Source organism: Oncorhynchus gorbuscha, linkage group LG04, assembly GCF_021184085.1.
Source record: "Oncorhynchus gorbuscha isolate QuinsamMale2020 ecotype Even-year linkage group LG04, OgorEven_v1.0, whole genome shotgun sequence".
Taxonomy (NCBI): domain Eukaryota; kingdom Metazoa; phylum Chordata; class Actinopteri; order Salmoniformes; family Salmonidae; genus Oncorhynchus; species Oncorhynchus gorbuscha.
Window position 1 is genome coordinate 44455938 of NC_060176.1, and position 27788 is coordinate 44483725.

At 45.6% G+C, this 27788-nt stretch overlaps 1 protein-coding gene across 1 annotated transcript in view; it reads right to left on the reverse strand.

Moving 5' to 3' along the window:
• The window catches only part of LOC124034130 (tenascin-like), a 56957-nt gene that overhangs the window by 16228 nt on the left and 12941 nt on the right, over positions 1-27788 (reverse strand). The window contains 10 exon segments of the mRNA XM_046346889.1: positions 15092-15355; positions 15765-15854; positions 17521-17706; positions 18477-18746; positions 21315-21342; positions 21344-21469; positions 22991-23106; positions 23785-24048; positions 24900-26120; positions 26468-27051. Coding sequence (XP_046202845.1) covers positions 15092-15355; positions 15765-15854; positions 17521-17706; positions 18477-18746; positions 21315-21342; positions 21344-21469; positions 22991-23106; positions 23785-24048; positions 24900-26120; positions 26468-26954 — 3052 coding nt within the window. The 5' untranslated portion in view covers positions 26955-27051.

Sequence of the window (27788 nt, forward strand, 5' to 3'; positions counted from 1 at the left end):
GAGCGGTCTGAGTCGAGGGATGGAGGGAGAACTGGGGGTGCATACAGAACAGAGCCTTCACAGAATGAAACAAAAGCTCCTCAGGGACTTGAAGAAACCACTGACTCTCCATCTATCCATTTGCTGAATCATCATTATCTGGGAACAGCTGAACTATCATGTGCTTTTGATGTTTACTAACAATGATACAATACCCGTATTGTTTATACTGCGAGTATGCAATGGAAAAACTTCCCTTTGTCAAAATAAAGAATCATTTCAAATGAGCTTTGAAAGGATCATTTCAAATATATCCCTTTTAAAGTGACCAAATAAGTAGATGAGGGACAACTAATTTGACGTCGGTTTTTTTTAGCAGGTGAGAGGCAAGACAGAAAGCGAGACCTCAATAGAACAAAGCGATGTGTGTGTGCAGCCTGGTCTCTATGTGAGTGTTTCTGGAGACTGGGTGGTACTAGGGGTCTCTATGTGAGTGTTGTTGTAGAGTGGGTGGTACTAGGGGTCTCTATGTGAGTGTTGTTGTAGAGTGGGTGGTACTAGGGGTCTCTATGTGAGTGTTGTTGTAGAGTGGGTGGTACCAGGGGGCTCTATGTGAGTGTTGTTGTAGAGTGGGTGGTACTAGGGGTCTCTATGTGAGTGTTGTTGTAGAGTGGGTGGTACCAGGGGGCTCTATGTGAGTGTTGTTGTAGAGTGGGTGGTACTAGGGGTCTCTATGTGAGTGTTGTTGTAGAGTGGGTGGTACCAGGGGGCTCTATGTGAGTGTTGTTGTAGAGTGGGTGGTACCAGGGGGCTCTATGTGAGTGTTGTTGTAGAGTGGGTGGTACCAGGGGGCTCTATGTGAGTGTTGTTGTAGAGTGGGTGGTACCAGGGGGCTCTATGTGAGTGTTGTTGTAGAGTGGGTGGTACCAGGGGGCTCTATGTGAGTGTTGTTGTAGAGTGGGTGGTACCAGGTGGGCTCTATGTGAGTGTTGTTTTAGAGTGGGTGGTACCAGGGGGGCTCTATGTGAGTGTTGTTGTAGAGTGGGTGGTACCAGGGGTCTCTATGTGAGTGTTGTTGTAGAGTGGGTGGTACCAGGGGTCTCTATGTGAGTGTTGTTGTAGAGTGGGTGGTACCAGGGGGGCTCTATGTGAGTGTTGTTGTAGAGTGGGTGGTACCAGGGGGGCTCTATGTGAGTGTTGTTGTAGAGTGGGTGGTACCAGGGGGCTCTATGTGAGTGTTGTTGTAGAGTGGGTGGTACCAGGGGGCTAACTGATCTGAAATGACAGGTATTATTCTCTCCATGACAGCAGAAGTATGCAGAGGCCAGGTTCATCCATGTACTCTATGCTGTAAAACAGATGGCTGTAACCAAACTGAAACCCAACTTAAATCCCAACTGAAAATAGATTACTACATTGAACAACACTCAAAAGGCTAGGGCCAGCCCTGAGGGCCCTAAGAAAGATTTGGTTGGGCGTCCTCCCTACCTTGCTGACAAAACATTTTAGTGGCACCCGTCCAGAACATTTTGAAGTTGAAAAGTTCATTTCTTGCAATTCTATACATTTTGCCATGTGGCAGAGAGAAAATGTTGCAAATTTAGAACTAATTTCACGCAACGCTACTAGTTTTGCCACTGCATACAAATACGTATTATTACTTATTGTAACTACTGCTTAACTTCTTAGCCCACTGACAGTTTAGAAATGCTTCAGGTGCTTTTTATCTCATGGCATGTCCTGACAGGCAGATAGTGTGCTACGGGTGGATCAACGATTGATTCACCGTAGGCCATGCCAGGCCTCATGTGAACTGAATCATATTTGTCTGGGAGGGGTGGTTCTATACCGTGGACGGTTGGTTTCAAAACATCTTTTACAGTCAGTGCATCAAAGTGAGGGAAACACACAATGTGGGAAGAGGTATTGTTAGGTGATAATGGGTTATGGGAGAGGCATGATTTGAGTGGCAATAGGTTAAAACGTGTGGTTTTTTTTTTGTATTGTGAGGTCGGGCATTAGAGAGGTTGGGCACTGATGATGGGTGATTAGGCCTGGCTCTCAGGTAGCTTTTCAATTCATTCCAAAGTTTTTCGATGGGGTTGAGGTCAGGGCTCTGTGTAGACCAGTCAAGTTCTTCAAATTTGACGAACTGACTTGTTGGAAAGGTGGCATCCTATAAAGGTTCCACGTTGAATGTCACTGAGCTCTTCAGTACAGGCCATTCTACTGCCAATGTCGGTCTATGGAGATTGCATGGCTGTGTGCTCGGTTTTATACATCTGTCAGCAAACGGGTGTAGCTGAAATAGCAGAGGCCTCTAATTTGAAGGGGTTTCCAAATACTTTTGGTCATGTAGTGTATTTCCTGTGTCCCAAATGTCACCCTATTCCAGAAACCTATCGGCCCTGGTCAAAGGTAGTGCACTATATACAGTTGAAGTCGGAAGTTTACATACACTTAGGTTTGAGTCATTAAAACTCGTTTTTCAACCACTCCACAAATTTCTTGTTAACAAACTACAGTTTTGGCAAGTCGGTTAGGACATTTACTTTGTTTACGTACACTAAGTTGACTGTGCTTTTAAATGGTTTGGAAAATTCCAGAAAATTATGTCATGGCTTTAGAAGCTTCTGATAGGCTAAATGACATCCTTTGAGTCAATCGGAGGTGTACATTTGGATGTATTTCAAGGCCTACCTTCAAACTCAGTGCCTCATTGCTTGACATCATGGGAAAAATCTAAAGTAATTAGCCAAGACCTCAGAAAGAAGATTATAGACCTCCACAAGCCTGGTTCATTCTTGGGAGCAATTTCCGAATGCCTGGAGGTACAGATCAATCCCAGAACAACAGCAAAGGACCTTGTGAAGATGCTGGAGGAAACAGGTACTAAAGTATTTATATCCACAGTAAAACGAGTCCTATATCGATATACCCTGAAAGGCTTCTCAGCAAGGAAGAAGCCACTGCTCCAAAACCACCATAAAAAAGCCAGACTACGGTTTGCAACTGCACATGGGGACAAAGATTGTATTTTTTGGAGAACTGTCCTCTGGTCTGATGAAACAAAAATAGAACTGTTTGGTCATAATGACCATCATTATGTTTGGAGGTGTCATGTTTGTCATTTATTATCATGTCTTGTCCCTGTGCTCCCCATTCTATTCGTTTCCCTCTGCTGGTCTTATTTGGTTCTTTCCCTCCTTCTATCCCTCTCTCTCCCCCTCCCTCTCTCACTCTCTCGCTCTCTCTTCTCTCTATCGTTCCGTTCCTGCTCCCAGCTGTTCCTATTCCCCTAATCATCATTTAGTCTTCCCACACCTGTTCCCGATCCTTTCCCCTGATTAGAGTCCCTATTTATTCCTTTGTGTTCCGTTCCTGTCCCGTCGGTTCCTTGTTTTGTATTCACCATGCTGTGATTGTGTTTCGCCCTGTCCTGTCGTGTTTTTTGCCTTCATCAGATGCTGCGTGTGAGCAGGTGTCTCTGTCTACTACGGCCTGCGCCTACCCGAAGCGACCTGCAGTCTGTGGCCGCTTCTCTTGTCATTCCCCTCTACAGACTAGAGGATTTCTGTTATTCCCTGTTTGGACTTGAATAAACTCTGTTTCTGTTAAGTCGCTTTTGGGTCCTCTATCACCTGCATGACAGAAGGAACCGACCAAGGAATGGACCCAGCGACTTCAGACGCTCGTTACACTGCCGTCAAGATCCAAGGAGCCATGCTCGGCAGACACGAGCAGGAATTGTCTGCTGCTCGCCATGCCGTGGAGAACCTGGCCGCTCAGGTTTCCGACCTCTCTGGACAGTTCCAGAGTCTACGTCTCGTGCCACCTGTTACTTCCTGGCCTGCCGAGCCTCCAGAACCTAGGGTTAATAACCCACCTTGCTACTCCGGGCAGCCCACTGAGTGCCGCTCCTTTCTCACGCAGTGTGAGATTGTGTTCTCTCTCCAACCCAACACATACTCTAGAGAGAGAGCTCGGGTTGCTTACGTCATTTCACTCCTTACTGGCCGGGCTCGAGAATGGGGCACAGCTATCTGGGAGGCAAGGGCTGATTGCTCTAACAAGTTCCAGAACTTTAAAGAGGAGATGATTCGGGTTTTTGACCGTTCAGTTTTTGGTAGGGAGGCTTCTAGGGCCCTGGCTTCCTTATGCCAAGGTGAACGGTCCATAACGGATTATTCTATTGAGTTTCGCACTCTTGCTGCCTCTAGTGAGTGGAACGAGCCGGCGCTGCTCGCTCGTTTTCTGGAGGGACTCCACGCAGTGGTTAAGGATGAGATTCTCTCCCGGGAGGTTCCTTCAGATGTGGACTCTTTGATTGCTCTCGCCATCCGCATAGAACGACGGGTAGATCTTCGTCACCGGGCTCGTGGAAGAGAGCTCGCATCAACGGTGTTTCCCTGCTCCGCATCGCAACCATCTCCCTCCTCTGGCTTTGAGACTGAGCCCATGCAGCTGGGAGGGATTCGCATCTCGACTAAGGAGAGGGAACGGAGGATCACCAACCGCCTGTGCCTCTATTGCGGAGTTGCTGGACATTTTGTTAATTCATGTCCAGTAAGAGGCCAGAGCCCATCAGTAAGCGGAGGGCTACTGGTGAGCGCTACTACTCAGGTCCCTTCATCTAGATCTTGTACTACTATGTCGGTCCATCTACGCTGGACCGGTTCGGGTGCTACATGCAGTGCCTTGATTGACTCTGGGGCTGAGGGTTGTTTCATGGACGAAGCATGGGTTCGGAAACATAACATTCCTTTCAGACCGTTAGACAAGCCTACGCCCATGTTTGCCTTAGATGGTAGTCATCTTCCCAGTATCAAATTTGAGACACTACCTTTAACTCTCACAGTATCTGGTAACCACAGTGAGACTATTTCTTTTTTGATTTTCCGTTCACCGTTTACACCTGTTGTTTTGGGTCATCCCTGGCTAGTATGTCATAATCCTTCTATTAATTGGTCTAGTAATTCTATCCTATCCTGGAACGTTTCTTGTCATGTGAAGTGTTTAATGTCTGCCATCCCTCCCGTTTCTTCTGTCCCTACTTCTCAGGAGGAACCTGGCGATTTGACAGGAGTGCCGGAGGAATATCATGATCTGCGCACGGTCTTCAGTCGGTCCCGAGCCAACTCCCTTCCTCCTCACCGGTCGTATGATTGTAGTATTGATCTCCTTCCGGGGACCACTCCTCCTCGAGGTAGACTATACTCTCTGTCGGCTCCCGAACGTAAGGCTCTCGAGGATTATTTATCTGTCTCTTGACGCCGGTACCATAGTGCCTTCTTCCTCTCCGGCCGGGGCGGGGTTCTTTTTGTTAAGAAGAAGGACGGTACTCTGCGCCCTGCGTGGATTATCGAGGGCTGAATGACATAACGGTTAAGAATCGTTATCCGCTTCCCCTTATGTCATCAGCCTTCGAGATTCTGCAGGGAGCCAGGTGCTTTACTAAGTTGGACCTTCGTAACGCTTACCATCTCGTGCGCATCAGAGAGGGGGACGAGTGGAAAACGGCGTTTAACACTCCGTTAGGGCATTTTGAGTACCGGGTTCTGCCGTTCGGTCTCGCCAATGCGCCAGCTGTTTTTCAGGCATTAGTTAATGATGTTCTGAGAGACATGCTGAACATTTTTGTTTTTGTCTATCTTGACGATATCCTGATTTTTTCTCCGTCACTCGAGATTCATGTTCAGCACGTTCGACGTGTTCTACAGCGCCTTTTAGAGAATTGTCTCTACGTAAAGGCTGAGAAGTGCTCTTTTCATGTCTCCTCCGTCACTTTTCTCGGTTCCGTTATTTCCGCTGAAGGCATTCAGATGGATTCCGCTAAGGTCCAAGCTGTCAGTGATTGGCCCGTTCCAAGGTCACGTGTCGAGTTGCAGCGCTTTTTAGGTTTCGCTAATTTCTATCGGCGTTTCATTCGTAATTTCGGTCAAGTTGCTGCCCCTCTCACAGCTCTTACTTCTGTCAAGACGTGTTTTAAGTGGTCCGGTTCCGCCCAGGGAGCTTTTGATCTTCTAAAAGAACGTTTTACGTCCGCTCCTATCCTCGTTACTCCTGACGTCACTAGACAATTCATTGTCGAGGTTGACGCTTCAGAGGTAGGCGTGGGAGCCATTCTATCCCAGCGCTTCCAGTCTGACGATAAGGTTCATCCTTGCGCTTATTTTTCTCATCGCCTGTCGCCATCTGAGCGCAACTATGATGTGGGTAACCGTGAACTGCTCGCCATCCGCTTAGCCCTAGGCGAATGGCGACAGTGGTTGGAGGGGGCGACCGTTCCTTTTGTCGTTTGGACAGACCATAAGAACCTTGAGTACATCCGTTCTGCCAAACGACTTAATGCCCGTCAAGCTCGTTGGGCGTTGTTTTTCGCTCGTTTCGAGTTTGTGATTTCTTACCGTCCGGGTAGCAAGAACACCAAGCCTGATGCCTTATCCCGTCTGTTTAGTTCTTCTGTGGCTCCTACTGATCCCGAGGGGAGTCTTCCTTATGGGCGTGTTGTCGGGTTAACAGTCGGGGGAATTGAAAGACAGGTTAAGCAAGCACTCACGCACACTGCGTCGCCGCGCGCTTGTCCTAGTAACCTCCTTTTCGTTCCTGTTTCCACTCGTCTGGCTGTTCTTCAGTGGGCTCACTCTGCCAAGTTAGCTGGTCATCCCGGTGTTCGAGGCACTCTTGCGTCTATTCGCCAGCGCTTTTGGTGGCCGACTCAGGAGCGTGACACGCGCCGTTTCGTGGCTGCTTGTTCGGACTGCGCGCAGACTAAGTCGGGTAACTCTCCTTCTGCCGGTCGTCTCAGACCGCTCCCCATTCCTTCTCGACCATGGTCTCACATCGCCTTAGACTTCATTACCGGTCTGCCTTTGTCTGCGGGGAAGACTGTGAGAGCCGCCAATAAACGCAGGATTAAGAGTCCAAGTTATTGTTGCGGCCAGAGAGTGTGGCTTTCCACTCGCAACCTTCCTCTTACGACAGCTTCTCGTAAGTTGACTCCGCGGTTCATTGGTCCGTTCCGTGTCTCCCAGGTCGTCAATCCTGTCGCTGTGCGACTGCTTCTTCCGCGACATCTTCGTCGCGTCCATCCTGTCTTCCATGTCTCCTGTGTTAAGCCCTTTCTTCGCACCCCGTTCGTCTTCCCTCCCCCTCCCGTCCTTGTCGAGAGCGCACCTATTTACAAGGTACATAAGATCATGGACATGCGTTCTCGGGGACGGGGTCACCAATACTTAGTGGATTGGGAGGGTTACGGTCCTGAGGAGAGGAGTTGGGTTCCGTCTCGGGACGTGCTGGACCGTTCACTCATCGATGATTTCCTCCGTTGCCGCCAGGATTCCTCCTCGAGTGCGCCAGGAGGCGCTCGGTGAGTGGGGGGGGTACTGTCATGTTTGTCATTTATTATCATGTCTTGTCCCTGTGCTCCCCATTCTATTCGTTTCCCTCTGCTGGTCTTATTTGGTTCTTTCCCTCCTTCTATCCCTCTCTCTCCCCCTCCCTCTCTCACTCTCTCGCTCTCTCTTCTCTCTATCGTTCCGTTCCTGCTCCCAGCTGTTCCTATTCCCCTAATCATCATTTAGTCTTCCCACACCTGTTCCCGATCCTTTCCCCTGATTAGAGTCCCTATTTATTCCTTTGTGTTCCGTTCCTGTCCCGTCGGTTCCTTGTTTTGTATTCACCATGCTGTGATTGTGTTTCGCCCTGTCCTGTCGTGTTTTTTTGCCTTCATCAGATGCTGCGTGTGAGCAGGTGTCTCTGTCTACTACGGCCTGCGCCTACCCGAAGCGACCTGCAGTCTGTGGCCGCTTCTCTTGTCATTCCCCTCTACAGACTAGAGGATTTCTGTTATTCCCTGTTTGGACTTGAATAAACTCTGTTTCTGTTAAGTCGCTTTTGGGTCCTCTATCACCTGCATGACAGGAGGAAAAAAGGGGAGGCTTGCAAGCCGATGAACACCATCCCAACTGTGAAGCACGAGGGTGGCAGCATCATGTTGTGGGGGGTGCTTTGCTGCAGTAGGGACTGGTGCACTTCACAAAATAGATGGCGACATGAGGATGGAAAATTATGTGGTCGCAAATGGGTCTTCCAAATAGACAATGACCATAGCATACTTCCAAAGTTGTGGCAAAATGGCTTAAGGACATCAAAGTCAAGGTATTGGAGTGGCCATCACAAAGCCCTGACCTCAATCCTATAGAACATTTGTGCGCAGAACTGCAAAAGCGTGTGCGAGCAAGGAGGCCTACAAAACTGACTCAGTTACACCAGCTCTGTCAGGAGGAAAGGGCCAAAATTCACCCAAATTATTGTGGAGTGCTTGTAAAAGGCTACCTGAAACGTTTCACCCAAGTTAAACCATTGAAAGGCAATGCTACCAAACACTATTTGAGTGTATGTAAACTTCTGACCCACTGGGAATGTGTTGAAAGAAATAAAAGCATTTTTAAAATAAAGTGGTGATCCTAACTGACCTAAAATAGGGAATTCTGACTAGGATTAAATGTCAGGAATTGTGAATAAGGGAGTTTAAATGTATTTGGCCAAGGTGTATGTAAACTTCTGACTTCAACTGTAGGTAATACTGTGCCATTTGGGATTATTATCTGCTCCCATTTTCAGTCATCAGAAGCAACTGTGGCAGGGTCTCAGGTTTGGCCTTTAGCACATGCAGATGGATATGTGATGGGATGAATAAAATAACTTATTATCAAGACGAGATCATCTCAAAAACATGTAGGACAGGCACTTTGTGCTCCATTTGGAGGATAAATTGTCATGCAACATTTTTTATATCAAAATAGTATCAACATGATCTCCCGAGTGGCGCAGTGGTCTAAGGCGCAGTGCTAGCTGTGCCACTAGAGATTTTGGGTTCAAATCCAGGCTCTGTTGCAGCCGGCTGCGACCGGGAGACCCATGGGGAGGCGCACAATTGGCCCAGCGTCGTCCGGGTTAAGGGAGGGTTTGGCCGGCAGGGACGTCCTTTTCCCATCACGCATTAGCGACTCCTGTGGCAGGCCAGGTGCAGTGCACGCTGACACAGTCGCCAGGTGCACTGTGTTTCCTCCAACACATTGGTGCGGCTGGCTTCTGTGTTAAGTGGGCATTGTGTGAAGAAACACCGAGGCTTGGTCGGGTTTTATTTCGGGGAGGACGCACGGCTCTCGATCTTCGCCTCTCCTGAGTCATTATGGGAGTTGCAGCGATGAGACAGGACTGTAACTACCAATTGGATACCACAGAATTGGGGAGAAAACGGGGTAAAATAAAAAAAATTGTATCAAACGTCAAAACGTATTTAAAATTCAACAACATTTCCGGTCTTGTTCCTGGAACTTTGGTTTCAGAGGAGGAAGGGGAAGACCATCCTCCTCAGTGAATGTCATCAAAATAAAAATTGTGAAACTTTAAAAACTACAAATGATTTTAGGTAAAACTATACTAAATATATTTGCGTCACCAAATAATTGATTAAAACACACTGCTTTACAATGAAGGTCTACAGTAGCCTCAGCAACACTCTGCAGGGTAGCACCATGGTTTAGCCGGAGGACAGCTAGCTTCTTTCCTGCTCTGGGTACATTGAATTCAATACAAATCCTTGGAGGCACATGGTTCTCTCCCCCTTCCACAGACTTACATAGTAATTATGACAAATTCCAGAGGACATTCTCCAACCTATCAGAGCTCTTGCAACATGAACTGGCATGTTGTCCAGGATCAGAGAATGAATCTAGTCCTGAAAGCATAAGCTACAGCTAGCTAACACTGCAGTGAATAAAATGTGGTGAGTAGTTGATTTAAATTGAGAGAAAGATAATAGTTGAACAGTTTTGAAGAAATCATTTTTTTACTAAATGAAGGAGAAGCAAGAGAGAGAGAAAGAGATTTGATTGTATGTTTTTTTTATTTTATTTCACTTAGCTAGAGAATGCAGCTACCTAGTTTAACCTCACCTCTTCCCTTCACTTGTGGACTTCCATGCACAACACATCAGCTGTATGTGACCAGGCGAAAAAACCTTTCCAAGCCAAACCGCTACACACAGCCTACATCGTTGTCACCATATTTGCTAAAGTAACAACAAAGATATGTATAACTAAACTCATTGTTCTATCTGTGGTAGCATCATAGTCAGCATAGCTGATAGAAATAACGCGTTAGTAAACCCGCTACAATCATGAGTAACGTTACAGTGTACAGTCATTAAGCAGTTACACCGACGGGCCCCGGAGGCAATATATTAGTAAACCAAAAGCTTACCTTTAATTGGAAGAGTTCCAGTGTTGTGTTGGAAAGACATAGCCAGCTAGCTAACATATAATTCCTCTGTTTGAGCAGGGTGTTTCAGTAGGCTAGCTGCATTTGCTAGCTAAATAAGTGAAATAGAAAGTGAAAAAAATGAAGAACTCTCTCTCTCTATTTTTCTCTTGTCTCTCCTTCATTTTGGAAGAAATTAATTTGTTCAAAACTGTTCGACTATTGCCTCTATCTCTCTTTGAATCAACAACTCACCACATGTTATACACTGCAGTGCTATCTAGCTGTATTTTATGCTTTCAGTATTAGATTAATTCTCTGATCCTTTGATTGGGCGGACAAAATGTGAGTTCATGCTGCAAGAGCTCTGATAGGTTAGAGGACGTCAAAGCATCCCGGAGTCGCCTCTTCACTGTTGACATTGAGTTGAGTGTTTTGCGGGTACTATTTAATGAAGATTCCAGTAGAGGACTTGTCTGTTTCTTAAACTAGACACTGATGTACTTGTCCTCTTGCTCAGTTGTGCACCGGGGCCTCCCACTCTCTTTCTAATCTGGTTAGAAACAGTTTGCCCTGTTCTGTGAAGGGAGTAGTACACAGCGTTGTATGAGATCTTCAGTTTCTTGGCAATTTCATGCATGGAATAGCCTTAATTTCTCAGAACAAGAATAGACTGACAGGTTTCAGAAGAAAGTTATTTGTTTCCGGCCATTTTGAGCCTGTAATCGAACCCACAAATGCTGATGCTCCAGATACTCAACTAGTCTAAAGAAGGCCCGTTTTATTGCTTCTTTAATCAGCACCACAGTTTTCAGCTGTGCTAACATAACAGCCAAAGGGTTTTCTAATGATCAATTAGCCTTTTAACATGATAAACTTGGATTAGCTAACACAACTTGCCATTGGAACACAGGAGGGATGGTTGCTGATAATGGGCCTCTGTACGCCTATGTAGATATTCCATAAAAACATCTGTTGTTTCCAGCTACAATAGTCATTTACGACATTGACAATGTCTACACTGTATTTCTGATCAATTTGATGTTATTTTAATGGACAAAAAATGTGCCTTTCTTTCAAAAACAAGGACATTTGTAAGTGACCCCAAACGTTTGAACGGTAGTGTATATAAACTCAGCAAAAAAAGAAACGTCCTCTCACTGTCAACTGCGTTCATTTTCAGCAAACGTAACATGTGTAAATATTTGAACATAACAAGATTCAACAACTGAGACATAAACTGAACAAGTTCCACAGACATGTGACTAACAGAAATTAAATAGTGTGTCCCTGAACAAAGCGGGGGGGTCAAAAGTAACAGTCAGTATCTAGTGTGGCCACCAGCTGCATTAAGTACTGCAGTGCAACTCCTCCTCGTGGACTGTACCAGATTTTCCTGTTCCACCAAGGCACCTGCAAGTTCCCAGACATTTCTGGGGGGAATGGCCCTAGCCCCCACCCTCCAATCCAACAGGTCCCAGACGTGCTCAATGGGATTGAGATCTGGGCTCTTTGCTGGCCATGGCAGAACACTGACATTCCTGTCTTGCAGGAAATAACGCACAGAACGAGCAGTATGGCTGGTGGCATTGTCATGCTGGAGGTCATGTCAGGATGAGCCTGAAGGAAGGGTTCCACATGAGGGAGGAGGATGTCTTCCCTGTAATGCACAGCGTTGAGATTGCCTGCAATGTCAATAAGCTCAGTCCGATGATGCTGTGACACACTGCCCCAGACCATGACGGACCCTCCACCTCCAAATCGATCCCGCTCCAGAGTACAGGCCTCAGTGTAACTCTCTTTCCTTCGACGATAAACACGAATCCGACCATCACCCCTGGTGAGCGAAGTGCTCTTCAGCGAAGATCACTTTTTGCCGGTCCTGTCTGGTCCAGCGACGGTGGGTTTGTGCCCATAGGCAATGTTGTTGCCGGTGATGTCTGGTGAGGACCTGCCTTGCAATAGGCCTACAAGCACCCAGTCCAGCCTCTCTCAGCCTATTGCGGACAGTTTGAGCATTGATGGAGGGATTGTGTGTTCCTGGTGTAACTCGGGCAGTTGTTGTTGCCATCCTGTACCTGTCCCGCAGGTGTGATGTTAGAATGTACCGATCCTGTGCAGTTGTTGTTACACGTGGTCTGCCACTGTGAGGTCGATCAGCTGTTCGCCCTGTCTCCCTGTAATGCTGTCTTAGGCGTCCCACAGTACGGACATTGCAATTTATTGCCCTGGCCACATCTGCAGTCCTCATGCCTCCTTGCAACATGCCTAAGGCATGTTCACACAGATGAGCAGGGACCCTGGGCATCGTTCTTTTTGTGTTTTTCAGAGTCCGTAGAAAGGCCTCTTTAGTGTCCTAAGTCTTCATAACTTTGACCTTAATTGCCTACCGTCTGTAAGCTGTTAGTGTCTTAACGACCGTTCCACAGGTGCATGTTCATTAATTGTTTATGGTTCATTGAACAAGCATGGGAAACAGTGTTTAACCCTTTACAGTGAAGATCTGTGAAGTTATTTGGATTTTTACAAATTATCTTTGAAAGACAAGTTCCTGAAGGTCCTGAAGGTCCTTTCTTTTTTTGCTGAGTTTATATATATATTTATATGTGTTTTTGTATATTTTGTATAGTTTTATCTGTTTACAATAATAAATAATTAAATGTATTCACTGAGGAGGATGATCCTCCCCTTCCTCCTCTGAGGAGCCTCCACTGGCTCACATGCTCAGGTCCCACCTTGGGTCCCAAACCATAGTTTAAGAAACCCTGGCCTAAACCTGTCAATGTTACATTGAGCTGGGTGAACGGAATAGCGAGGGTTCTGTACAGCAGAATCTTAATAAGGTTTAAATAAGTCTTTGTTTACACTCTAGGGTTATACATCAAAGTCTGTATGGTGTGTGCAGGGCACTAAAGCCAATACATGCTGATGTGTTTATTCTATTATTCCAATCCGGTTATTGGCTCCTTTGACTATTGCTCAAGATATGATCAATCAAACAGTTCTCTCTCATTGTGCCTGAGTCTTCCGTTTACACAAAGGCTCCCCACAACTCGGTGAGTCCCTGAATTTGCAGATTAGCCTAAATGATGGTTAAACTGCAGGTTTATTGTCTCCTGATCTTCCTGTACATTTCTGACTGCTGTACGGATCTGGTACTTTCAATTTACCGGGACATTTATTATAATACTGGCTCAGCATTTGAAATAGCCTCAAAATTCAGAACCGCTGTTCCTGAGCGTTGTTTTCCCGCCAGAGGTATGTGTTTCTTATTTGCTCAGTGACTCCAGTGGGTCTCCAGACACTTGAACTCAGATTCTTGTAATCCTTTCGATGCCTGATGATTGTCAAACACAAGTACAAGTAAGGCCCAGACCTGGGGGGGGGGCAACCCCCACACCCCTCCCCCCTTGTCCAATCCCTTTATATCCCCGCTAACATGCAGCATGCTTAGTGTTTGCATTACCCGTCTGGAGACGATAAAACAGTCGGAGGAGCGAACGCTGTATGCGGATTAGAGGAGTGTTAATTTCGGGGACACAATGTTTTTGCAGGGGCTCCCGCATGTGTCCTTTTATCTGATAGACCCACAGTTCATCGTAGTCAAATCACACACACAAAAAACACAGGGGAATGGGCTCACTCTAACAATTATCACATGAATGAGCTTTGTATGGAGCACACACACACTGCCTCCATTCTGCACCATTGGCAGCATGGGACACAGATTCAACAAAATAAAGTTATTCTGAACCATCACAGCGTTTTCCATCCCAGCGTTTTCAATTTTGCCCATAGCCATATTACTGGCTACCCTGTTACATAACTGGAGGACTTTCTTCTCAAATGTTTGGTTTGGAAGCACCCTGACCACTGGGGCTAGCAACAAAAAAAAATCACAATCATCTTTTCTTTTTCTTTCCTTAGTTTCAGTAAAATAAGTGAAATAAACCCACATTCAGTTAAATTAAAGGCTTGAGGGGGGAAACAGAGACAGACAGAAAAAGTGCTAACAATGAATTCAATTCACTGCCTAGGTTTGGCTGCAGGCCTCGAGAGCAAAAGTGAATCTTTGGTTAATGAGAAAAGGGCTGGGGTCCTACAGTACGAAAGCCTGCAGTACAAAACCATATAATAAAAAAACCCTACAGCACCAAACCTCACAAAACACAGCCCAAACTCATTCTCACAGAATAAATAAAAAAAAAACTTTCTTCCCTACTATACAGCATCAACATGGATGATGGACAGTGTAAATCCCTCCTATAGCTTTTTAAGATACAGTAAGAGATTGTTGATAGTTAATATAACTGGAAGATGAATAGTGGTCGTGCTAAGGTATAGCCTAACATAATTACTTTCTAAAACTCATCGTGTGAAGAGATGTAGCCTAGTCATCCAGTCTGTTTGTGCTTTAGCCAATGAAGATGGAGTTAGGTCAGACACTGTACATACAGTCTGGAACCAGTCTAGGAGAGGTGTACTGTTACCCTGGTTCCAGATTAGCTTGTGCTCTTGCCAACTTGTCATTGTCAAGACAGTTATTGTCAATTAAATTGAAGTTTTGGCTTGACAATTACAGTACTGTTTACACTGACCTGTGGCTCGTATACATACTGTACATTCTGAGACCATAAAAATATATGTATGGGACCAGGTTTGGAGAGGTTCTGTCCAAACTGACTTGTGGCTACTGCAGTATGGAACCATATACTGTAAATAGAATGAGGGGACACTCAATTTGGCCGCCAGTCCTCCCACTATGGCTATAACTGGCCTGAATGGGGATACCTGCTCTATTCATTCTAATTCTATGTATGGGACCAAGGCTAGAGACTTCACTGACCTGTCGCTGCTGAGATGGTTGCGGTGCCACTCTGCTTGTGTCCCCTCTCAGCGGTCAGGGTTATAGTGTACAGCATGCCAGGCGTCAGGTTCCTCAGGGTGTACTTGATGTCATTGGAGAAGGGGGTCAACTCAGCCCTGTACCCGTCAGCTGACACATATAGCAACTTGTACTTGTCGATCTTAGCCACCGGCTTCTGCCACACCAGCACCAACTCAGTCTCAGTGGAAGACTCCACCTCAAGGTTTTTAGGCGCATCCAATGCTGAAGATTAGAATAAAGAAGGAGAATATAGAACAAATAATATGAAATATAGAAAGAGAATATAGAACATAGAAGGATAATATAGAACAAAGAATATGAAATATAGAAAGAGAATATAGAACATAGAAGGATAATATAGAACAAAGAATATGAAATAGACAAAGAATATAGAATAAATTATATAGAAGGAGAATATAGAATATAGAATAGGAAATATAGAAGGAGCATTTCAGGCTAACAAGACTAGGATGTCTGACTGTAGTGCAAGACAAGTGGAGAAAACTATTTGTGGATTGTAGGAGGTAAATAGTTGAATGGGAATTATAATTAGTAGATTCCTACTACTATCCATGACAGTAAACAACACAATGTAATTATTTACAATACAGTAAAAGTGAATAGATCTCACCTGTAACGGCATTGGTGGTGGAAGGAAGGCTCTCGCGCTCGCTCTTCACGGCAGTCACTCCCATCCCATACTCTGTCCCAGGTCTCAGGCCTACACAACACACAGACAAATAACACGTATTGTACCGGATGTGTGCAAACAGAGTATGAGGAACATCTTTTTGTTGTATTGACCAATGATCAGGTTTTGATCTATGAAAATAGTGTAATAGAAAAACACTCAGCTGTTTGCAGCTAATAGCTTCGACAACAATGAAAAAGACTCAAGCACTTCAAGGTCTTAATTGCCTAAAAGAGATTCAAGCATAATTGGGTTTCAGCCTCTTCATCCTGGAACCTGTATTTGGAACCTCTATTTGCACTGATGGCTCTAGAAGAGGCTCTCTATGGGCCAGAAACAACATTTGCTGTGATATAAGAGGCTTTTGAGATCGCTGTGTGCGGTGCAATTAACAGCCCTCAGTCCAACTGCCCTTATTTCCTTTATTAACTCCCACAGAGGTCACTAGGCAGCCAAGCACCAGGAGTCTTGCAGCATGAAATTACACCTAATGCAGAGGAAACTCATTATCAATAAAATCACAAGCGTGAAGGCAATTACAGATAATAACTGTGTGAAAAAAGTGCTGAGGTGTGTGAGGATCAGAGAGGAGCGGAGGGGGACGTCAGTCAGCTAAATAGAAACACTGGGTGTGTCCCAAATGGCACCCTATTCCCTACAGGGTGCACTTTTATTTTGAGTAGTGCACTGTGTAGGGAGTAAAACACTATGTAGATAATGGAATGCCATTTGGAATGCACACACTGCCTTATATACAGGGGATGGGCCTCCCAAGGACAAAGAATGGGCCTCAGACAAAGACACAATTACTGGTTTGGAATCTTTTTAATTTTTTTTCTCAGGTAGGAAGCCTAATCCTTCAATTCAGTGGCACATGGTTTAGAAAAACACGTCCGTCCGCCCACCTCAAAGCATGGTGCTTTCTGGGAGCCGATGCATGTGGATGAAAAAAGGCCCTCCTTGCTTTTCTTGTTTGACCAGGATGGAGCTCACATGGAATAACACTGTTGCTTGTTTCAATTTAAAGCCCAAATGCACTCTCCTTTTAGCTGTTTTCTAATAAATTGGGGGGGCTTTTGTGGCCCGGACAAACGTTTCACGAGACAAAAAGAAACCAGACCATTTGGAAATACTGTAAGTGCATTGAATATAATGCAGAACATTTTTGAAAGAGGACCACAAATGCTTGGCGGCTGAATAGTTGGCAGAGCGCCGCCGCCGTTTACATTGAAAAACAATATCTATTCATTTACACACAGATAGCATGGTTGTTTTACAGCTGTTATCACATTGAAAGAAATCCTTTTTCAATCCTTTTTTAAAGAGTTATTGAGTTAATGTAAACTCAGAGAAAGCAAAAGTATCTAAAAACTGAAACTGTACCAGAACTTCAGTTCACTTCCTCACTTCCTGTAGAGTGGGAAACGAGACTAGCACCACCACAGCATCCTGTAACTCTGGACTAGTGGGAGGGGTACTGGCTTACCAAAGGGAAAGGAACACTGCCACAACCTCGCTCTCCAACAAAGCCGATTGAACTGAGGAGCTAACTGAAGTGAAGAGGAAGTTGTCTGGAAGAGAAACTCTTGGAGGGCAGTTGAAGTAGATCAAAATAACATCTTTATTGATATAACTAACACATTTGAGCCCTCTGCCCTCGCCAGGGTTTTACAGATATTCAAATGAGATCACTTACCACTGATCTTGGCCTGGGTGGTGTCCATGGGTCCTGTAGGGAACAGCAGCTCCCCGTGGTCTCCTCCAGAGAGGGGGCCGTATTTGATGCGGTAGTTGTCTACTTTAGCCAGGCTGTTCTTCCACTCCAGAGTGATGCTCTCGTCAGTCAGCTCTACCGCCTGCAGATCCTGCGGGGCATCCAGGTCTGGAACACATCCAGTCACAGATCAGTCGGAGTGGGAACAGACCACCACTTTTTTAAAACAGAATTTTGCATCCCTAGTGCTGTATGAAATGCTTGTTCCAGGTTCCTTGGCTGCATATCCCAAATGGAACCTGGAACCAAATATTACCTATATAGCAGGATTGGGGTCAATTCCACAAATTAAATTCTAATTCTATTCCATCACTGTAAATTCCATTTAATTCAAATATTTGAATTCTGAGATAATTCAATTCCAATGTTAGGTCATTCCAATAATTCATTCCCCGATTCAATATTATCCCCAGAACTTCTACAAATTCAAATGAATTCCCTCAGGCTTTCAGGCTGATCTGTTCAGACAGCCTAGCTGTACTGGAAATATAGAAATACAAGTTGAAATTACTTAAACAAATCATGTAGTCAACTTTTGATATTGCATTAATTATATTAACTGGGACATATACAAATATCAATTAAATGAAATTACAAAGATTTACATGTTTTTACAATTCTAATTCAAACAGTCTAAATACAATTCAATTCCAATTGTGTAAATTGACAATTGTTGAAATTCAAATTGAATTCAATGAACATTCTCCACTTCATGAGTGAAATCAAAAATGTAATTGGAATTTCAAATTAAATTGGAATTGACCCCAACAATGCTATATAGTGCAATACTTTTGACCAGAGCAATAATGGGCCTTGATGAAAAAGTAGTGCACTGTAAAGGGAATAGGGTGCCAATTGGGACATTGCTTGTGTCTTACCTGTTAGGAAGTTCTCAGACACAGGCACACTAGTCATCTCTCCCCTCTTGGCCATGAGAGACACCTCATACTCTGTGTCAGGGTTCAGGCTGCCCAGGTGGTACTGTGTGTCGCTGGAGGACAGCTCCACTGTGTTCCTGTCTGAGGGGTTGTCGTTGGGCCCGTAGGTCACGCTCACCCCGTCCACCACAGCCACCGGCAGAAACCAGGTCACCAGCGCTGTGGTGTCCGTCACGTCACGCACATCCACCTCTCTGGGCGAATCGATCTCTGCAGAGAGAAGAGGCCAGAAAAGGGGGTGGGGTGAATACAGGGTGATATTGCCTATATAGAGCACTACTTTTGACTAGAGCACTATGGTACCGGATCAAAAGTAGTCCACTATATAGGGAATAAGGTGCTATTTGGGTCGAATCCCATTTAATAAGCATTTAGTAAGCATTCATAAGGTTCGTAGGCCAGAGAAGGGGGTTTGGTTGTTAAATTAAGGCAGGGTGCTTATTTAGGAATGCACTGGGCAAGGGAGGAAGTGGTACTGGGTGCAGGTGCCCAGGTAAGACGCCAAGGATCGGGCAGAGAGACTTGGAATCCAGGTTAGAGAGTGTGAGCTCTCATCAGAACCTTTGCTATAGGGTTGAATATGAATAGTGAGAGCATGTACTACAAATAATAGTTTGAAAACACTGCAATTTCTAGTATGCATCCATGCATGTGGTTTTTCATGTAAGTACACATCAAAACCTAGAGCATGAAAGGCACTTTCCCTACAGTGTGATGGAATTGATTTGTCACATTCAGCAACTTCAGGAAAGTCAAACCTTCTGCAAAAGGGAGATAAGACATGGAACCTGCATTGGAGCTTAACACAGATTTAACCCCCAATGAGACTGGCTGTGTGCTTATGCGCGTGTGTGTGCGCGTGTGTGTGCGTGCATGTGTGCGGCTCCAGGGTTGTGATTGTCTCCTAAGTGGTGCCTCCATCCCACACACATACACACCATGGGGGGAGGGGGAGAGTGAGGGGGGGACGGGATCACTCCATGCAATTAGACCCCCAGAATGCAAATCCCACTACAGTATGTCAATGTGTGTTAATGGAAGACATAAAGAAGCCCTGAGTGACATGGAGATATAGGAAACCCCATCCCTGTGCTGCTGTGTGTGTGTGTGTGTGTGTGTGTGTGTGTGTGTGTGTGTGTGTGTGTGTGTGTGTGTGTGTGTGTGTGTGTGTGTGTGTGTGTGTGTGTGTGTGTGTGTGTGTGTGTGTGTGTGTGTGTGTGTGTGTGTGTGTGTGTGTGTGTGTGTGTGTGTGTGTGTGTGTGTGTGTGTGTGTGTGTGGTGCTCAGGTTCCATTGTTCAACAGCTCCATAGACTTCATACACGTTGTAAATACTAGTCCTATAGTAGTGACAGTCAATGCGTTAACTTATAAACTACCCATCCATCCTAAAGAGGTCTATAAGAGGAGAACGTCAGGTAGCTAATGGCTTCTCCTTGCCTTGCTCCGTTTACTCTGGCAAATTGGGGGCTGTTTTCAAACCATAAATAAGCAGAGGGAGCCTGACCTTGCTTTGGGATGGAGGTGAGGCCATAAAGGTTAGTAGAGAACCTAGTGAAACATTTTCTTGAGCATATTGAAACTGCCTTATTCTGATTGGTTGTTACAGAACTCTCTGGGGCAGCGTCAAAAGCTCACACTCTGTTCAGATCCCATTTCAGTGCTGAAATGTTCCACAAATCTTTAAAATATATATATATATATAATAAAACACCATTCCCGAAGACTACTAGTCTTGAATGTGTTGGTGTTGAGCCACCTAAAAATAGCTTGGCTGGTGAGAGGGTTGGTGGGAACCAAACTGGCAGTTGGAGTATAGTTTCAACCCCAAAACCTGTAGTTCTATTGATCCAAAACCCAAAGTATTTCTCACTGATACAAGCCATTAGCCTTGATAGCAGCACCCTGATGGAGATATTATTTCCTCATAACTGTTAAATATTCCAAGAGGGTAGTGATGGCTTTTTACTGCCTCTGGTAAATCAAGACGATGATATAAAAAGTAATGAGCTAATCACTCAACGTTGGAACTTCAGGATGCCTTGGAACGACTGTCCGACTGCATCCTCCTAAATTGTACCCTGTCGCCTACATAGTACACTACTAGTCCCATAGGACCCTGGTCAAAAGTAGCGCACTACATAGGAAATAAGGTGGCATTTAGGACAGAATCTCAGAGCTGCAGGAGAGGGGATATTCGAGAAATCTATTGGATCAATGTGACAATGTGTTTCTGTGTGTAACTTTGACAGCTGAAAGCTGCTTCTGTCTGTCTGTATTGATGGAAATCATATTTAAAAATGTACGCAGGAGGTCAGAATGGCATAAGGGGGGGTTTATGGTTTATTCCCATGCAAATATGTCATGAATACAAGGATTACAGTAGACTTGATGCTGGCAGGTCCCCGTGTGAAGCTCTCCATATTTTGAATTAGTTATTTACCTGTAATTGTGTGTTGCCAGCATTGGCAGGCATGAAAAAAGTCTAATTCTGAATTAATTCTGAACATTTCATTCAAAGCTTCTTCAGAGATAAAACATTCAAGCCTTGACGCATTAAATCAAAGGCCTACAGTATATATGATTCTGTAAACCTTGGGTATCACAGTGCGACCAAGTGGATATACTTGGGGGGGGGGGGGGGGGGGTCGTCCTATAAGCTACCATCTACTCAGGCTCAACATTCAGGTACATTTTTCAGGTACAAGTTATTTTCAGGTACAAGTTATTTGCCTGGAGGAGTAAATTGTTGTCCTGTAAACAAATGGATATACACTCACTTGTGAAAACGTTCTTGCGTGCCGGGGGGTCCACTGGTGTTGTTCTTCACCACCTCCAGTTTGACCTCGTACTCCTGACCAGGTCCCAGCCCAGACTGCTCGAACATGGTGTCAGGGCTGCCCAGGGAGTTCAGAATCTCCCCGTTCTCCTCTTTCTGCCGACACCAAACAACACCAATCATTAAAATGATATGGCATGTTTCATAATGGCACAGTTCCCCTTGGGGATTAATTAAGTACCTATCTATCTAGTGTATCTATCATTACCCACCTCAAAGGCAAGCTTAGGCTTGAGTAGCTTCCCAAACCCTATTCACTTTACAGTGCACTACTTTTGACCACTGCCAATTGGGCTCAGGTCAAAAGTAGTGCACTATATAGAGAGTAGGGAGCCATTTGGGACAATCCCTTGGTGTGGGAATAGGTCAGCCACATCATACTCAGGGGTCCAGTCTGTGATGGTGGAACTATAGTATGGTGTGTGGGGGGAACTGAATGCAATTAACTGTGGCTTTCATGTCCTAGGACTATTTCTCATAGGCTCTTGAAAAGAAAAAAAGCTTTTAGAAACAATAATCATTCTGTGCCTCATGGCTGCAGTACATGGCCATTAGAGCTGTCAATAGAAGCCTCGCAGAACATTCAGTCACATTTAAACTTAGAGACTTAAAGAAAACAGTCTTTGGATACTGTCTCGGCTAAACTATTTTCCATGAAATACTAACCCTGTTTCACATAATCTCCCTCTCAAATGGCACCCTACACCCTATTCCCAATATAGTGCACTACTTTTGACCAGGACCTATGGACCTATAGGGCTCTGGTCAAAAGTAGTGCACTATATAGAGAATAATGTGCCATTTGGGATGCAGACACATAGCTAGGGCAATTACTGAAGCTTGAAGTGGGTGTCTGTCCTGTTATGGGGCGTATATGGTTTCTTCCACAGGGAAACAGGGATAATGATAGGCTGTGGGCTTCTGAAGATCTCAACCTCCTCGTTGTGGAATAGGTAGAGAGAGCTCCATTAACAACATGCAATGCACCATGGGAGACAGGAGAGGGGCGTGCTGCCCACTCACACTGTTTCTGAAGATGAATGGTCTACTGTTGCTAATTCACAGTGTTTCTGAAGATGAGGGGTCTACTCTTGCTAACTCACAGTGTTTCTGAAAATGAGGGGTCTACTGTTGCTAATTCAGTGTTTCTGAAGATGAGGGATCTACTGTTGCTAACTCACAGTGTTTCTGAAGATGAGGGATCTACTGTTGCTAATTCAGTGTTTCTGAAGATGAGGGATCTACTGTTGCTAACTCACAGTGTTTCTGAAGATGAGGGATCCACTGTTGCTAATTCAGTGTTTCTGAAGATGAGGGATCTACTGTTGCTAACTCACAGTGTTTCTGAAGATGAGGAATCTACTGTTGCTAACTCACAGTGTTTCTGAAGATGAGGGGTCTACTGTTGCTAACTCACAGTGTTTCTGAAGATGAGGGGTCTACTGTTGCTAACTCACAGTGTTTCTGAAGATGAGGGGTCTACTGTTGCTAACTCACAGTGTTTCTGAAGATGAGGAGTCTACTGTTGCTAACTCACAGTGTTTCTGAAGATGAGGAGTCTACTGTTGCTAACTCACAGTGTTTCTGAAGATGAGGAGTCTACTGTTGCTAACTCACAGTGTTTCTGAAGATGAGGTTCCAGCCATCAAAGGGGATGTCCAAAGGGTCCCACTGAACCTCCACTGCAGTCTCCCTCACTGATGTGAACTTGAGACCCTCAGGCGCAGGAAGATCTAAGGGGATGAGACGGACAAATAAGACCATATTTGATGTTCTGTTTACTTAACCCTCAGGACACCCAGCACATGGTTACATCTCAAATGGCACCCTATTCCCTATACAGTACACTGATTACACCAGAGCCAGCCCTATGGGCTCTGGTCAAGGTAGTCCACTATAAGGAATAGGGTGCCATTGAGACCCAGACATGGACTCACGTCCAGCTGGTTCCAATGACGGGTAGATCAAGGGCAACATTGAAAAACTGCACCATCCCAGGTACAAATGAGTGATTGACTGAAATTACATTGGCAACAGATTTTTGCATTAGCCATGTAATCAATTTGTTGATATTAAAAGTTACATTGGATTTTTATTGACTGCCCTTAATGAATGGCATTTTTTGCATTACCCATAGCAGTCAGGCATCAACGGTTAAGGTTGTACAGCGTCCATTGTAGGACAGTCTCAGTCAGACTAGTCAGCCTTATCAGGAGTGCCTGCTGAGATAGAGAATGTCCGAAAGTGGGCACCGCAGAGGTGCCTGATGGCTCCGGGGTGAATTTTACCTTAGGTACAGATCTAGGAAAGGCTTCCCCTACCCAAATCCTAACCTTAACCATTAGTGGGGAAAGTGCTAAACTGACCCAAGGTCAGCATCCTGGGTCAAAGTTCCGCTACTCCTGACTTACGTGTTGCCACCCTGGCACTGACGGGGACACTCCTCTTGTTGTTGAGAACAGCGAAGACACTGATCAGGTACTCCACGCCAGGCTCCAGCTCACTGATGGTGGCAGTCTTCTTGTCCCCAGGCACACGCATGTCCAGCTCCAGGCCCCCAAGGCCGGTTGGCACATAGGTGACCAGGTACTCTGACACCTGCATCTCGTTAACCCAGGAGAGGTCGACTGTCTCCGGAGTGACCTCTAGCACTGTCAGGTCCTTGGGCGGAGACACTGGAGAGACACAAAACATCTTTTTACAAGTGATCATTGTTTTTTGTTGTTTATATCATGGAAGCTTGTATATATCATGGAAGCAAGGAAATTAAAATGTCAAGATAGGCTAAGTGAATATTTTTTGTATGAAAACTACAGCAACACAACTACAGTTCAATGGGGGTGCACTACTATTTACCAGAGCCGTATTGGCGCTGGTCAAATATAGTCAGTGGTGGAAAAAGTATCCAATTGTCATACTTGAGTAAAAGTAAAGATACCTTAACAGAAAATGACTCAAGTAAAAGTGAAAGTCACCCAGTAATATTCTACTTGATTAAAAGTCTAAAGGTATTTGATTTTAAATACACTTAAGTAGCAAAAGTAAATGTCATTTCAAAAATATACTTAAGTATCAAAAGTAAAAGTGAAAGTATAAATCATTTCATATTCCTTATGTATGGCAAACCAGACGGCACAATTTAAAAAAATTTTTTTTTACAGATAGTTGGGCACACTCCAACACTCAGACATCATTTACAAATTAAGCATTTGTGTTTAGTGAGTCCGCCAAATCAGAGGCAGTAGTGATGACCATGGATGTTCTCTTGATAAGTGTGTGAATTAGACAATTTTCCTGTCCTGTTAAGCATTCAAAATGTAACAGGTACTTTTGGGTGTCAGTGAAAATGTATGGAGTAATGTAGTGGAGTAAAAGTTTTCAAAAATATAAATAGTAAAGTACAGATACCCCAAAAACGACTTAAGTAGTACTTTCAAGTATTTTTGCTTAAGTTTTTTACATCCCTGAACATAGTGCACTATAAGGGGAATAGGGTGCCATTTGGGACGCAGCCTGTGTCTCTTACCCTCAGAGCAGTCTTCTCCGATGAAGCCTTCGTTACACAGACACACTCCGTTCATACATTTCCCCTGGTCCTCGCAGTCTCCTGGACAGGTGAGCAGAGAACAGTCCAGGCCCTGGAATCCCTCGAAGCACACACACTTCCCGTCCACGCAGTAACCCCTCTCCAGGCAGTTATTGGGACACGTCTTCTCATTGCAGTCCTCCCCAGCAAAGCCCTGGTTGCACACACACTGGCCATTGACACAGTGGCCACGGTTCAGACAGTTGTTGGGACAAGTCAGCTCACTGCAGTCTTTGCCTGTGAAGCCCACAAAGCACACACACTTGCCATCAACACACTCGCCGTGTCCCAGGCAGTCTTTGGGGCAGGTCTTGATGCTGCAGTCATCCCCCGCAAAGCCTTTACTGCACACACACTCTCCGTTCACACAGCTCCCTTGGTTCAGACACTTCATAGGGCAGGAGATTTCAGAACAGTCCTCGCCCTCAAATCCTGCATTGCAGACACACTCTCCATTGACACACTGGCCTCTGTTGCTGCAGTTGTCTGGGCAGGACAAAATGGAACAGTCCACTCCCTCGAAGCCTGGGTCGCAGATGCACCTCCCGTTGAAACAGTGGCCTCTCTCAGTACAATCGTTGGGGCAGGTGAGCTTGGAGCAGTCTTCCCCACTGTAGCCGGAGTGACACACACACTGGCCGTTGACGCACACCCCGCGGTTGTTACAGTTGCTGGGGCAGATAGGCTCCCCACAGTCCACTCCTGTAAAGCCCTCTTCGCAGAAGCAGGTTCCGTTGACGCAGCGGCCGCGGTCGTAGCAGTCGTTGGGACAGATGAGCTCAGAGCAGTCGTAGCCCGTCCACGGCTCGTCACACACACACTCATCGTCGACGCAGCGGCCACGCCCCAGGCAGTTGTTCAGGCAGTTGGTCTGGGAGCAGTCATTCCCTGTGAAGCCTTCCTCACAGATACACATGGCGTCGATGCACTCCCCGTTGTCCCCACAGTCCACCTGACACAGCTCCATACTGCAGTCATCTCCATAGAAGCCCTCGAAGCAGACACACTTGCCGTCGATGCAGCGCCCCTGGTCCTGGCAGAAGTTGGGGCACTCAGGCTCGGTGCAGTTGGGTCCCTTCCAGCCGGGCTCACACACACAGCTGCAGGTCTCAGTGCTGAAGTTACCACGGCCGTTGCAGTAAGGCTTGGTGGCCACCTCACCTGAGGAAACATGGAGGGAGCATCGCAAAATTCAATTTAGATGATTATAATAGTAGAAGTTCTACCACAAATATTATGCAAAAAGACAAAGACAAGTCTGAATAGGGATTATTGATCTTTAGAAGAATTAAGACCAATCTAAAAATGTTATCTAAATCGAAACTACAACTAACTGCCCCGAGAGCAGTGTTTCCACATCCTGGTCCTTTTGTTTTTGTCATAGCACTAACATATGTTATTCAATGAATCAACTCATTATCAAACCTTTCGTTGAATCAGGTGTGTCAGGACCAAGATTGGGAAACACTGGCCTAGAGCGTCTGTAGACCAACTCTGCTATACTGTACCTGTAATCTGAGCTCCACAGCAGCTGGTTCCACTGCCACACTGTTCTCTGAGGCTGGACAGCTCAGACTCCAGCATCTCCAACCTGCTCAGGATGTCCTTCATGTCGTGCATGGGGTTGTCACAGCCGCACGCCTGCTTGGGAATGTTGATGCGGTGGGTGAACACGATCTGGTTCTCCCCGTCCACCGTGTGCTCCAGGTGCTCTGTGGTCTGCATGTCCGACTGGACTGGACTTCCTTTGGGCTTGATCTCGGTTCCTCCGGGGCTCTCCACGTCTACGGAACACAGGGAGCTGGAGGGGACATTGATGTTGTAGATGTGGTTGAAGACCACTGGCTGGTCAGGGTGGGGCAGGGTCATGTTCTCAGAGGGGTCTCTCAGGGTCTCTCTGCGGTGGCGGATGATCTTCTTGACCAGGCCAGCGCTGGAGAGCTGGAGCAACACGGTCACGGTCACACAGCCTAGGAGTAGGCCTTTCATCACCATGATGACCAGGTCCTGTCAAGTCCTGCTGGGAGAGCTTGTGATCTGTCAGGAGAATGGAGTCGTTCTACCTGTGAGATGGCGAAGATGCCCTTGTATCCTAGAATCAAAGAAAAAAAGAAAGCCTAGTGTGAATCGAAGCTGAAGGTTCAGATAAACTGTATGTAAGAGAGAGTAGGGAAGATAATAGGAGAAAGATTGGAGAACAGTAGCTACTTTATCTATTTATAAAATATTGAATGCACAATCTCAACCCACTCTCAATTCTCAAGTTATGAAACTCATTGTTCATCTTGACATTTCTAGTTTGCCCTTACTAGCCAGTATGGATCTGGCAGGGACCAACACACAACAGCCTGATTCACTTCAGATCATGTGGCTACAGTGAAATGTCAAAGTATCCTACTAAAAGCAATTAACATTCCACAGACTCATTTAACAGAATACCTCCTCCAATACATGATCCTGTTGCTGCCTGTCTGTCTGCCCGCCTGTCTGTCTGCCCTGCCTTTCTGCCTAGTTATCTCCTTGCCTGCCCGCACCCCATCTCATCCCCCCTGCTCACAGTGGAGGAGACAGACATTTTCTCTGAGGACCAACACTGCAAGGGCAATTACTGCAGGGGTGGCGAGTTGTGACCTTGAGTGCTGAGGGATTTTATTCTCTGTCCGGGTTTCTCATGACAGGCTGCCATGAACGACAGGCAACACCTGCATGTGGGGAAAATGGAACTAACCTTCTCCCTCCCCTTCCCGACGCCCCAGACCACAACCCAAGCTGACAGATTAAAACCGGTGAGGGGGAGACCATCTGCAGTGTTCCGGCTAGCCTTGCAGC